General features: G+C 42.4%; 3 protein-coding genes across 6 annotated transcripts in view; 2 read left to right on the forward strand and 1 right to left on the reverse strand.

The window, feature by feature from the left end:
• NLK (nemo like kinase) overlaps positions 1-4666 on the forward strand; it is a 57996-nt gene extending 53330 nt beyond the window's left edge. For 2 of the 3 annotated variants that reach the window (XM_035343115.1, XM_035343114.1), the window contains 3 exons: positions 1549-1747; positions 2185-2278; positions 2850-4666. In XM_035343115.1, the coding sequence (XP_035199006.1) occupies positions 1549-1747; positions 2185-2278; positions 2850-2904 (348 nt within the window). In that variant the 3' untranslated portion in view covers positions 2905-4666. Of the gene's footprint in view, positions 1-1548; positions 1748-2184; positions 2285-2849 lie in introns of all 3 variants that reach the window. The other variant, XM_035343116.1, reaches the window with a different exon arrangement.
• A 1681-nt stretch (positions 4667-6347) lies between these two features.
• On the forward strand, positions 6348-9314 carry TMEM97 (transmembrane protein 97). 2 transcript variants are annotated; one of them, XM_035343120.1, is made up of 3 exons: positions 6348-6520; positions 7706-7850; positions 8356-9314. In XM_035343120.1, exons 1-3 carry the CDS (start codon positions 6398-6400, stop codon positions 8604-8606), a joined length of 519 nt encoding a protein of 172 aa, XP_035199011.1. In that variant the 5' UTR covers positions 6348-6397; the 3' UTR covers positions 8607-9314. The 2 variants fall into 2 exon arrangements, with proteins under 2 accessions (XP_035199011.1, XP_035199012.1); XM_035343121.1 differs by lacking the exon at positions 6348-6520 and adding an exon at positions 7205-7607.
• Positions 9315-10389: 1075 nt separating this feature from the next.
• On the reverse strand, positions 10390-12077 carry IFT20 (intraflagellar transport 20). The gene is made up of 4 exons (XM_035343122.1): positions 11894-12077; positions 11728-11813; positions 10996-11099; positions 10390-10501 (listed from the first exon to the last, which is right to left on the reverse strand). The coding sequence occupies exons 1-4, from the start codon at positions 12018-12020 to the stop codon at positions 10420-10422; spliced, it is 399 nt and encodes a 132-aa protein (XP_035199013.1). The 5' UTR covers positions 12021-12077; the 3' UTR covers positions 10390-10419.
• Positions 12078-12097: the final 20 nt, after the last annotated feature.

Raw genomic sequence — 12097 nt, forward strand, 5'->3', positions numbered from 1 at the left:
TTAAAATCTGTCTTCTGAAGAAAGCTCTGATGGAGTGAGAGAGATGAGGGTGTTCATGAATCATGCTATCTTTTCCTAGCTAGGTGTAGGTAGCAGAACATCAGATATTTGATGCAGTTCTAATTAGAGACATGTGGGTGTTCATGGTCTTGCAACACACAAAAAATTCCTTCTGCATCTACACAGTCACAAAGCAGGATCTTTTTTTCCACTGAGCATCTGTTTTTCTAACAGAAACTTGCTGCTTTGGATTTATTAGATCTTATCTCTTTGAGCTTGCTGTAAAAAAAAAAAGAAAAAAAAAAAAGTTACAGGAAAATCTGATACCTGAATCAGGTGACCTTGGTTATTCTTCAGAGGAAATCCCTGGAATTTTAAATGAAAAATAGAAAATTGATGGAGCAGCAAAGGACGAAGCTTGTAACTGGTGAAGTTTTCAGAAGGCAGCACAGTACCTCTTGAATAAAAACTAAAAATGAAAAAGTCTTAAGATTGCCTTACTGGACAAAAACACAGACATGCTATAACATAACTTGTAAGATTTTTTTTGCCTTTCTATCTCCCCCAACGTTCAGAACACTAATGATTCCCAAATCGCATTTCAATAAATAAATAAATGTTTTTGTTTTTTGAAGAACCCGGCTAATCCTTTAGAAGGGTTGATTTTAATTTCATCTAAAAAATGTCCAGGGAATTGGGACACTTGGGTTCTAGTTCAAGCGTTGCCACTGTTTTTGCTCTGTATTTTTGAGCAAGTAACTTTTTTCCTGGATTTTTTTTAATCTGCCTATACCAATGGATTTCAATACACCTTGAAAATGCAACAGCACTGATGTCTGCAGTTGTTTAGAAATGGAGAATGTTCTCCTTTTTCCATGGGATGGTGTTGGACACTTGGAGCCTGAGTACTCGGGTTAGGCACAAAAAAGTCACGTTAATGTGAAAACAGACTGTAATTTAATCCCCTACTCTGACTGCCTTCCTCCCTTCTCTTCCTTCGCCACTTGTTTTCTGAAACATGACACGTAAGGGATTTCTAAGAACTCTGGGTGCCATATGCGGAGTTATACTGGCCTCAGTAATGCTTAAATTGATGTTTTACTTTTAATATGTACTTAGGGGTACATTCAAATGTTTTGCAGAATGTGGACTTACAAAATCCTGTATTTGCTAGCATTACAAAAAATAAATACGGGTTTTATTTTGTTTTATTGCAAGAGTCCTAACGTTAAGGTTACATGGAAAAAATAATTATTGAAAAATGTATTTATAGAAATCATCTTTAGCAGCATTTTCTATCATTAGCTCTGGTACAGAAAGGTCAATGTCATCTTGCGGCGCTGCTTGTTTTTAAGTAAAATCTTCCCCCTAGTGGCAGAGCGTTTGCAAAGCGAGAACTGTTCTGACATGAACTAGTCCTTTACCGCGATCTGGGGTTTATAAAACAATGTGGAGTCTTTCCAGAGTTTCAGTACCTCAGGAGATACCCTAACTCCCTAACTTCTTTTTTGTTCTTGTTTTGAATTTTCTTTAAATGCATTGTTCCAGTCCAAAAGAATATCCGCTAAGGACGCCTTAGCTCACCCATATCTCGATGAAGGGCGGCTGCGATACCACACCTGTATGTGCAAATGCTGTTTTTCCACATCTACTGGAAGAGTTTATACTAGTGATTTTGAACCCATCACTAATCCCAAATTCGATGACACTTTTGAAAAGAACCTCAGTTCTGTTCGTCAGGTTAAAGGTGAGTAGCAGTTAATCTCTGCCCGTGCTTTTATCCTCCTGCTCCACTTTCAGTGGTAGATAGTTCGGATTTGCAATCTGGATGCATTACAATGCAAGGTGGTTTTTTTCTTTCTCCTTTCTGGTACTTTTCTGGCACAGATGATGGAAATAAATTGGGATTTAATCCGTAACTGGTTATCATCAATTCGGTACTATGGTATTGACTGACAGTTTTATTCTGTATGCATTTATTTCAGTGTGCACATAAAGTTCTGTGTGAATTCATGGTAGGAGGTATGCTATCAGATCAGAGCTAGGTAAACTGGAGTTCTTTTATCCTGACTAACAGGTACTTTTGGTGAAGGAAGCTTTATTTTCCTCCAGTCTGCATTTCATTTAACTGAAGCACAAAGCTTTAATCTAATCGTCTGTTTTTTATTTTCCTCCTATTTACAGAAATAATTCATCAGTTCATTTTGGAACAGCAGAAAGGAAACAGAGTACCTCTCTGCATCAACCCTCAGTCTGCTGCTTTTAAGAGCTTTATTAGGTAACTGTATGTAATCACATCTGATATTAATTCCCATTTATTATTAATACAGAATTCATACATCCATATGTTTTTGTTTTGAGTTTCCAAGGACAAGAGAGAAATTCTGCAAAAAATGCCTTAAGCATATGCGTAGTTACATTTTAAAAATAATTATACGAACCCTTAGATTTTATGAATCCTTAGAATATGAACACCTAGAATTCAAGTAAAATGTGCAAAGGTTTTGAGTAATATTTTTGTAAATACGGAAAAGTACAGTAGTCAAAACTAAAAATCGGGGTTGAAAAGTTGAGTTCTGATTGTAAAATTGCAGTGTAAAAACACTGAAGTGAATGACAATTATAGCTAAAGTATCGTTAAGAAAGTAAGTAGAGAAAGTATACCGAAATAGTCGTTGTCAGTGTTGTTACCTGTTGGTCTTTTTTGCTTGTTTTGTTTTGTTCTTTTTTTTGGGGGGGGGATGAAATGTTTGCTTACTTGAGATGTTTGCTTACTGGTCAAGCATTAACTTTCTTGTCTATTAGCTTTTGCAAATGAACACTGATTTTCTGTGTCACTTGCATTCTAGTTCCACAGTTGCTCAACCGTCTGAGATGCCGCCATCTCCACTGGTTTGGGAGTAAAGTGGAAGATAATATACTACTGAAGATGTAATGTAGCTTTCCACTGGAGTCTGGGATTTGCAATTCTGGAGGTTAATCATGCTTGTACTGTAATTTTACTAATGAAGTTTTAAATTAACAACCACTACTTGTACAATATGAATAATATTTAGAAATGTACTAGACTTTTAATCTTGTAAAGTGGTTGTGCTTTTAGAAGAAAATATTTTACCCAGAGTTGCACGTGTTTTTTGAATTCTAGTGCAGCTGTGATGGCTCAGCTCAGAACAAACAGAATTGAACCAAATTTGGGAAGGATTTTTTTTTTCCTTTTTTTCTTTTTCTTTTTTTTAATCAAAGAGAGATTGTACAAAAAGATAGACATACATTTTGATATTGAGCCATTCCTGAAGATTTGGGGTTTTCTAAAACTAAGGAATACAGAAAACTTGACTGCGACCAATCATGAAGTCATGTCAGATGACTGACCACGGTAGGTGGGCAAGTCACCTGGTGATCCAATCTATAAATAGCTTCTCACTAGAGCTGTGATGGTGATGTGTGCTGTTCTAAAATCAGATGTTGTGAGTAGAGAGAATGAGTTTGTGACTAGGAGAGACTAAACTTCTGTTTCCTTACCCAGTATAAATATATATATATATTTAATCTATTTTTATTAGAAGTTTTTTCTGCTCTTTCTTACATAAAAACCCCCCAGCATGCATCTTCTATGTGTGTAAATAATTCCATTTATGGGCTAATTTCAGAGATCCCTGACATCATTGCTGTATAGAGAGAAACTAGCTTGCACATTTTAGGTCTGTGAAATTTTGTGAGAATTTTTTCCTGCACTGGACAGTTGAGAGAAAAAAAAGGAAAGGAAAAAAAAGCACATAGGGAATTATGTTAATTGTGTTTGTGTCTTTAGGCAAAGCTGTGGAAGTCTTGAAATGTCACAGTAGTAAATAACTTTTATTACTTTTTGGCTAATTCTTTTTCTGTTGGAACACTGAATTCTGTGCATATGTATATATGAACACAAATTGAAGGCCTCTACCTCCTGGAGTATACAACTTGGTTTGTTTACCTCCACATGATTTTTTTTTTTTTTAAGTTCAGTGTGGAGACTTGAAACTTGAATGTCCCTTCCAACTTTTATATTTAAAACAAGACTAGAAAATTGAAGACTGTTTTTCACCTGTACAAAGAAATATTAAAGGGTGGTCTTAAAATTTGAACATTGGTCTGGAGAAAAACCATGGTGTTTGTTATGGACAATTAACTGTTAAAGTTATTGTAAGTTATCTGTATTTAGCAGAGTATTTTCAACGAGTGATCTGAGCTGAAATTGGAGACTATTAGTAAGTTATGTTTGGAAGTTTTAACTTCAATGAAGTAATTATTTGCTGTGAAAGAGACAAACATTGAATAACTGAACAAAGATGGTGCAATATCTTTGTTTTTTATGAGGCTCCTGAGAATAAAACCAACTGAAGCATTTCAATTCACTTGAATGAGAAACGTGTTTAATTAAAAGAGCCCAAGAAGACACTGGTATGAAAGGTAAAATCTCAGAGGTTGGTCAGTTAATGTGGCACACTTGCTGGTCACTTTGTAAAATGTAGATTTGAAGTACAGTGGTGAAAACATTAAATGTGACATTTGAAAAAGAAGTGTGTTATCTTTATTTCCTGTCTCATCTCCTACCTTTATTTAAGATTTGATTGTTACAATCTTGATTAAATGCTGTCTAAACGATTACAAGTAAAAAGAGTTTATAACATCTTGTTTCGGGCATGGCTTTGATTTCTTTACACATGCATCTGCATACAGGCATATATACGCACATATATGTGACTTAAATGATATTCATTTACTCTTTAAAATTGATCCTGGATAAAGGCAAAACTTGATGATTAGATCAAAACAAGCAACTGACTTGCACTTGAGAGGTTGAAAGCCATCCATGCAAGTGTAGATTTTACTCTACTTGCAAAGTTTGTGTTATTTTTTACAGTGCAAATGCTTTGATCTTTTCTATGCTGGTAATGGAAACAATCCAACATGCAGGGGTGTTGCAACACTACGAATAAAAATGTTTGTGTTTTATGTGTATGACTTGCTTAAACAAATTGAGCTGTGTAGTTAAAGCCTCAAGACGTCATAAGAACTGAAGTGATACCAAGAGGATAAGCCTTCTGAGCATGGGCTGTCTTCCCAGGGCAGCCACAGATACTGTCTGTGACTCAGGTGTATGCCTCTTCTTCCAAGTCTTCATACTCTTACGAGATAAGTTTTAACATGTTTTAGAATGGGTGATGCTGGTGTCATTATTGCTTCATGGCCGTCAATTGCTGAACTGGTTTCCATTCGTTCACTGCCATTTTTTTATTGTTTGTTAGATTCTCCTTCAGCATAAGACTAGAAAACAAGGGTTCATCTTCTCATTTTGACACACGCTTTTGTCGCGGTATGAGCAGATAAATGGTACAATTAGCAAAGTTCACTTTGAGCATCAGTGTATTTTTTGAGCTTATTGCTAGAGGCTCATGAGTTAATTTTGTTCTTAAATGTATTAAGAGTAAAATGTCTTTTTGAACGCTTACCTTTCAGGGTGTCTTGGGATGAACGTAGGCAAGGTGCCATGCAGAATGAGTAGTTTAAAACTGGCAAATGTGTTAGTAAAATTGCATGCACATAGCTGTTGTTGTTGTTAGCTGTGATCGTGTTTTCAGTAGCCTCTACTGCATTTTACATTTCTAATGTAAGCTGATTACAATCAAAGTGAGAGCTCTTAGGAGCTGCTTCTGCCAAAGACAGTTTTGGGACTTGGTGTTTGGGCTACCCGGACCCTATGAATGCTTACCAGACTGAACAGATAGTTTTAATAGTTACTGGCTAGCAATTTTTCTAGTAATCCTATTTATGCTTTATTTGTTTCGGTAACAGACTACCTATTTCTTCTTTATAATTTTTAAAAATTCTTCTGTCAGGTATAATTTCATGGAAAATTGTGTATTTCTGTAATCCTGCTTGGGAATGAATAAAACCACTGGTGGCCTTCATAAAGGGGAAGGCAGGACTGCAGGCAGTAAGAGCTGTATGACCTGCACCTACACCTTCGACACCTCATGTGCTCCGTAAGGACGGACCCAGCCCTGCGTTCCCCGCTGGCACAGCACCCTGCTCCGGCACCTCGCCGGGAGCGCTGTCTGGGTCGGTGCCAACGCTCTGTCCTCCCAGGGCGCTTCGTCCAGCCGGCTCAAGCTAGATGCAGAACTAAGCCAAAGGCAGCTCCAGCTCCCGCAGCGGTGCGGCCTGGAGGTCTCCCAGCCTGCCACAAGCGGACGGGCGGGAGGCGGCTGCGGCTCGCGCAGCCCCTTCGCTGCCTGCAGGGCTCGGCCGCTGGGGGAGGCCCCCGCTGGGCCTCGCAGCGCTCAGGCGGCCCCGGCCGGCCTCCAGCCCCCGGCCTCCGCTTCCGCCGCGGGTCGGGGCGTGGCGGAGCCGTGCCGCGATGGCGCCGTGGACGCGGTGGCTGGAGCGGCTGTTCGCGCTGTACTTCGTGTCGCACGTCCCCATCACGCTGCTCATCGACCTGCAGCCGCTGCTGCCCGCCGCCGGTCTCCACCCGCGCAGCGTGAGTCGGGGCCGGGGCCGGGGGGGGGGAATGGCGGTGGAGATATTGTGCAGATGGTATCGGGTGGGAAGCGCGGTGCGTTTCTACGAGAGCTCTCAGATTGCTCTCGCAGGCTATTCTGTGGTGTGGTTTATGTTTCGTGTCCAGCCACCCACCTAGGGACTAGAACAGTCGTAGTTTACACGTACGCTCGGCAGCTGGCTGAGCGTGCAGGCTGCTCCTTGCAGTGCGAACGCCTCCAGCAACGAGCTCAGGCAAGAAAAGCCCCCGATAAATCCACGGCGCGGCCGGCAGCCCTCCCGGTGTGGGGGGGCCGTGGGCCGCGCATCTCGCAGTGCGGGGAAGCAATGCGGCCCAGCGAGAGCCGCCCGCGTGGAACGTACCTGCGGGCACTGCCTGCCCCCGGCAGCGCTGGGACATCTGTGCTGCTGGGTCTGGGCGTCTGGTGCTGCTGGGCTCCTGTCACCCGTCACGGGGGCCTGCTGGGTCTGGTCACGCAGCCATCCTGCAGAAAACACGAGGGGGAACTGTCACTGCCACGTGGGAGCAGGCAGACCAACAGCCACGTTTACTAGTAAAAATTTGTATTTTGCCTGGTTTTGAACAAAATTCTGGAAGACGATTAAAATGGCAGATGGGTAGAAGATGATCAGTTCAACTCTTGCCATCAGGATGAGATCGGTACCTTCACACTAGCTTTACATTTAGAGCGTTTGATTTTTGCCGTTCTGTACAATTATTTCATTAGAGAAGTCATTTCTAACTAATAGTTAACCAGCAAGCCTCAATACATACCTCTCTGTTCAAAGTCCAACTTTAAGCCATGCTGGAGCTTACATTTCTGTCATGGAAACTAACAGCAGCTCCCCAAGCCCAAATCCTTCCCTCAGACTTGGGCAGCACAGCGAGCCGCCAGCCCTGCCAGGCGCTGGGGGCCTGGCTGGGGCAGCTGCCCCCGGCCACCCCCCCGGGGAAGCGCTGAGCCCCCTGCATGGCACCGGGAGGGACAGGAGGAGGGCGAGGCGAGAGTTCGTTCGTATCTGCTGATGCCAACCTGCAGATTTGTTGTGATTTTGGTCTTGTTTTGGTAGGAGATTGTGCCAGTTGCTTTCCAAAAACTGTTTTTATCCTTGTGCCATTGATATTTGGTGTATTAATCTGCGGCTTTGTTCTTTTTTTCTTAAGCTGACGGAGTTGTTAGAGTGGTATGCAGTCACCTTTCGAGATCCCATGATGATCCAGCCCCCCGAGTGGTTTAAGGCGTTTATGTATTGTGAAGCCTTCTTACAATTGCCTTTCTTTCCCATTGCAGCGTACGCCTTCATAAAAGGTTGGTATAAAAGTGTAAGAAAATGTCCCGTGCGGCATTTCTGCGTAGTGCTTTTTGGCTGCAGAGACAGTTTTATCGGCCTTAAGTGATTATAGGGACATACCACACGCAGTGCTATTTTCATGGCAAGTTTCATCTGAGAAAGAGTAGAAGAAGCCGTGTCAGAAATAAAAAAACTGTGACTACAGACCCTTTACAACGGCAGTCACTTGCGTGAAACCAGCACCAACGGTTAACATCTGGCAAGCTACCAGTGTCAGTGAAGCTCTGGATCATGCCTGTGTACTCACCACTTTTAACTTTGTGGACGTTTAGAATGAGCATGTGAAGTTTTAGTCCTGAAAGCTTTAATTATTCCTCTGGGTTGCTACTAGTACTTATTTTCTAGTACATTTTTGATATGGCTTATGGTTGTCATGTGATAGATACAGATAATATTGTTAAAGTCACCAAATTCAGCTTGTTTCAAAACTTTTAAATAGTTTTCTTTTTTGCTTCCATACAGGTGGTTGCAAATGGATAAGGACTCCTGCGATTATATACTCCACACATGTAGCTACATCTTTGGTTGCTATCCTTGCTCACATCCTTTTTCACGATTTCTCAAAGTCTGAGCATTTGGGTCCTCAGACACAACACGAACGCCTAATGCTGTTATCTATATACATCCCGTACTTGCTGATACCACTTCTGATTCTTTTCACCATGCTGTACAGCCCCCAGTACAACCAAGTGGAGAAAAGGAAGAGGAAGTAGTCTGCTGTAAAAGTTGTAAATTCCTGTTTGATTCAGCCCCTAGTCCTCGGGGACAAACACCTGTCTCGTGTTGTCAGTGCAACGCCTCTCACCGGAGCATCAGGCTCCCACAAGAAAAGTTCCAATTGGCTTGAGTTCACAGGTCTCTAATCAGGAGCAGCTCTGGCAGAAGCCTGAACTGGCAGCTCCTTGTGGTGCCCGGGCTGTACGTTGCTTAAGGGACCCAGCAGCTCTGCGCCCAGTATCGATTTTGTGCGGTACTTCTGTACTGGGAAACCAAACTTTTAACCATTTGATGTGTAACCGTGTGATGGGGACGTGGAGGGGGAGTGGAAAATGCAGCTGACACTTTTCTTTCAACTTGCCTTTTTCCAAGATGACTTCAGTAAGAAATCTGTTTTCTAAGAACATACTCTGCAAAATCCGTAACTGATTACATACAGATCTGCAAAGCTGAAACCTTTTTCTCTGCTACTTTTGAAGCATTTCAAATCATGTAATAATCCCTACCTTTCTCATCCCTTCATTTAAAATTTCACCTTCTCTTCCTCTGCTGTAATTTTGATTAATTGTAAACGTCTGGCCAGTGATAAATGTGCCAAAATCTGGATTTCTGAATTAAAATTAATTTTGTTTGACAATGAGGCATACTTTTTCCTAGAGGATTTTCAAGTACTTCAGTAATTGTAAAAAAGGATTTGTAAACTTCTCTTCTGTGAAATCACTTCTAGTATGGAAATAACTAAATGCATCCACATTGCATTTAATCTTCTGAAGGAAATGACTAAAAGGAACTTAGGTTTTATTTAAGTTCTTCATCTGATCTGTACGTGACATTTGGAGACACGTGCACAAATTATAGGTCACTGAGCAGGCTTTTCGCTCATTGCCTATGTATTTCAGGACTTTACTGGTGTATAATTTAAACCCTCCACAAATTTTGAGAAGGGCAACATTTCCATAGTTGGTTGCCTAAAGACAAGATACAAAGTGCATCTATTGGCACTTGCTTGATTTTAGATCACATTTAAATCATGGGCATTCCGTTTTTAAATGTCATATTCATATTTATATTTTTTACATCCTCCTGGTGCCACTATACACTTAGGGTTTGTCTCATCAGTTTCATGTTGTATAGTTGAAACACTCACGAAAGAATTCTACTCTAATATTGCTCTATGGATGGATTTCAGGGAGTTTAATCTTCTTAATTCTGCTATATTATTATTTTTTGTGTAACTGTAATAGATCGCTTATGTGTAATAAGTTTTTTTTTTTTTAATTTTAATTAGATAGAAAAATAATCTGGTCAATACGGGTAAAGTTACTGCTGTTTCTCTCTGTTGTGTGTTGTTATGAACATGAAAATTACCACATACAGGAAATCCTTCACAATGACTATCCAGGGAGTTGTAAACTGCTCCGCTCAGAAATAACATAGCAGGAACAACTAATTCTGGTATATCCAGAAAGTCCGAAAACAATAATTTATTTCTCAATTTCTTTGAAAGAGCTGTACACTTCAAAAAGTGAGACATTAACATAGGAACAGTAGAAGTAGTATTAATTCAACTATAATTTGAACTACTAACTGTACAAAATGTTTTATAAAAATCAAAGGACAGAACAGTCTTTACATCTGTTAGAAAGCCCTCCTTATTGCCACTTTTAGTGTATTTCACACTGCGAGACACTTTCATTTGTACAAACCATCTATTCATTCATACACAGTGAAAAATTGCATATTTTTGAAATTCCCAGGATTCTGGAATGCTCCAAATTAGTTTTTTTGTTGTTGTTGTTGTTAAGTCTTCTATTTCTGAAAAATGAATTGGTCAATGAATTCGTTCTGGTCTGCTTCAATCTTACACAGAGTCTCATACTCTATTCGGTACCTGAAAGAGGAAAAAAAAAGGTTACCAGCTGATGATTTAGCACAATGCTCATTTGTCTGAGGTAAAGGAAGCTTAGGCGAGGCATGTAAGTCATCTTTAAAGCAACGGTGGCATGAATTAAGACTCTTGAGTTCTAAACTCCCTTTAGAAGTCAGACACATGGCACTGTTACTTTTATTCATTTATTCAACTTCATGAGCTCAGGCCACCTTTGTTCTTTTAGCTGTAAAAATCATTAGAAATGAACTCTCACTAAGTGGCAGTCAGGGCTTTATGTTCGCCACACAAATGACTCTGCTTTGTTCCGTGTGTGCTCTGTGCAGGACGCACCTTAGCTGTAGACAGGCTGCTTTCAGACAGCATCCTGCAGCCAAGCACCGACAGCAAGAACAACTTTCCGGTCTGTGTAACTGAGCCATTTCTCTCATATGTTACACTGCTTTCTTTTCAAGCCTTTGAATCAATGCCTAAGAAGTATTTAATAGAAAACTCACCTTTCCAACTGCATCTTTTTCTCAGCTATTAGAGCCTGAAGTTGCTGCTCCTGAGCTTCTCTTTGCTTTGCTATAGACTTCAGCAAATTTCGTGCACCAATGGCCTGTCAAAACAGACGTTCAGTGACGCTGTTGTACACGGAGTTTTTTTATCCCGTTTCACTACCAGCTGGTTTTGAAGTGTTTCAGCAATGCTAGTAAAAAAGGGGGCATCATCGTAACGATACATGGCTGGTGGAGCAGGCAAACACTCCCTGTAGCGGCTGGGCAGATGAAGGCATTTAAGACTTCATTTCTGCTTCCACAGTAACGTGAGGAAAAAAATAATGGTGACAGGTAGAAATACAGAATGAAGAAATCAGAGATAGTTACAGAGATTTTTATTGATGTGATCTTTAGGCAGCCTACTTCCTTCTCACCGAGCCCCTCACGCCTCAGTGACTGCGTTCCACGAGTAGAAAGTGGCCGGGTCACCCTGCCTGGTGTGCAGATACACAGGTGAGCAGCAAGAGCGGGACAGTTCAACGCAGGAGTACTGCGGTACTCCCTGGGAGCTTACAGGTGTTTACATCAGCTGCCCGGGGCCCGCCTGCCCTCACGGCGCGGCCGGGCGGTGACAGCCGTGTGACGGGACAGGGACAGGGGCAGGGGCGGCCGGGTGGCCGTGCGGGGGGGGGAGGCTGGCTCAGCTCCCGCACAGTGCGTGACAGGACAGCGGTAACCGCGCCGTACCTTCATCTTCTCGCTTTCAGCCGCTTTTGCCAGCTGGTCCACGAGTTCGATCAGGCTGCCCACTATTTTCTGGAACTCCACGATCCCTGCCAAGGACAAGGCGGGCGGGCCGTGAGGGGAGCGCGGCGCCCCGCGGGTGGCGGCGGGCTGCGGGCGGGGCACTTACTGTCCACGAAGGCCTTGCACTCCTCGCGGAGCTGCGCCGTCTGCTGCGCCACCTCGGGGTCCAGGACGCGCAGCTTGTTCAGCTCGTCGAAGTGCAGCCCCGCCGCGCCCAGCGCCGCCTGCGCCATGGCCCCGCCGGGCCCCTCACGGCCCCTCTCGGCCCCGGCTGCCACGGCGACAGCGCGCGCCGGCCGCGGGGCCCGCC

Source organism: Oxyura jamaicensis, chromosome 19 (assembly GCF_011077185.1).
Source record: "Oxyura jamaicensis isolate SHBP4307 breed ruddy duck chromosome 19, BPBGC_Ojam_1.0, whole genome shotgun sequence".
Taxonomy (NCBI): domain Eukaryota; kingdom Metazoa; phylum Chordata; class Aves; order Anseriformes; family Anatidae; genus Oxyura; species Oxyura jamaicensis.

Excerpts from the sequence above, each read along its gene's own strand:
- TMEM97 (XM_035343120.1), top strand. The coding sequence starts at position 6,398 with ATGGCGCCGTGGACGCGGTGGCTGGAGCGGCTGTTCGCGCTGTACTTC. Across the intron at positions 6,521-7,705 it reads CCGGTCTCCACCCGCGCAGC|CTGACGGAGTTGTTAGAGTG; the intron begins GTGAGTCGGGGC and ends TTTTTTCTTAAG. Across the intron at positions 7,851-8,355 it reads AGCGTACGCCTTCATAAAAG|GTGGTTGCAAATGGATAAGG; the intron begins GTTGGTATAAAA and ends GCTTCCATACAG.
- IFT20 (XM_035343122.1), bottom strand. The coding sequence starts at position 12,020 with ATGGCGCAGGCGGCGCTGGGCGCGGCGGGGCTGCACTTCGACGAGCTG. Across the intron at positions 11,814-11,893 it reads GTGCAAGGCCTTCGTGGACA|GGATCGTGGAGTTCCAGAAA; the intron begins GTAAGTGCCCCG and ends TGTCCTTGGCAG. Across the intron at positions 10,502-10,995 it reads AAAAAGATGCAGTTGGAAAG|GTACCGAATAGAGTATGAGA; the intron begins GTGAGTTTTCTA and ends TTCCTCTTTCAG.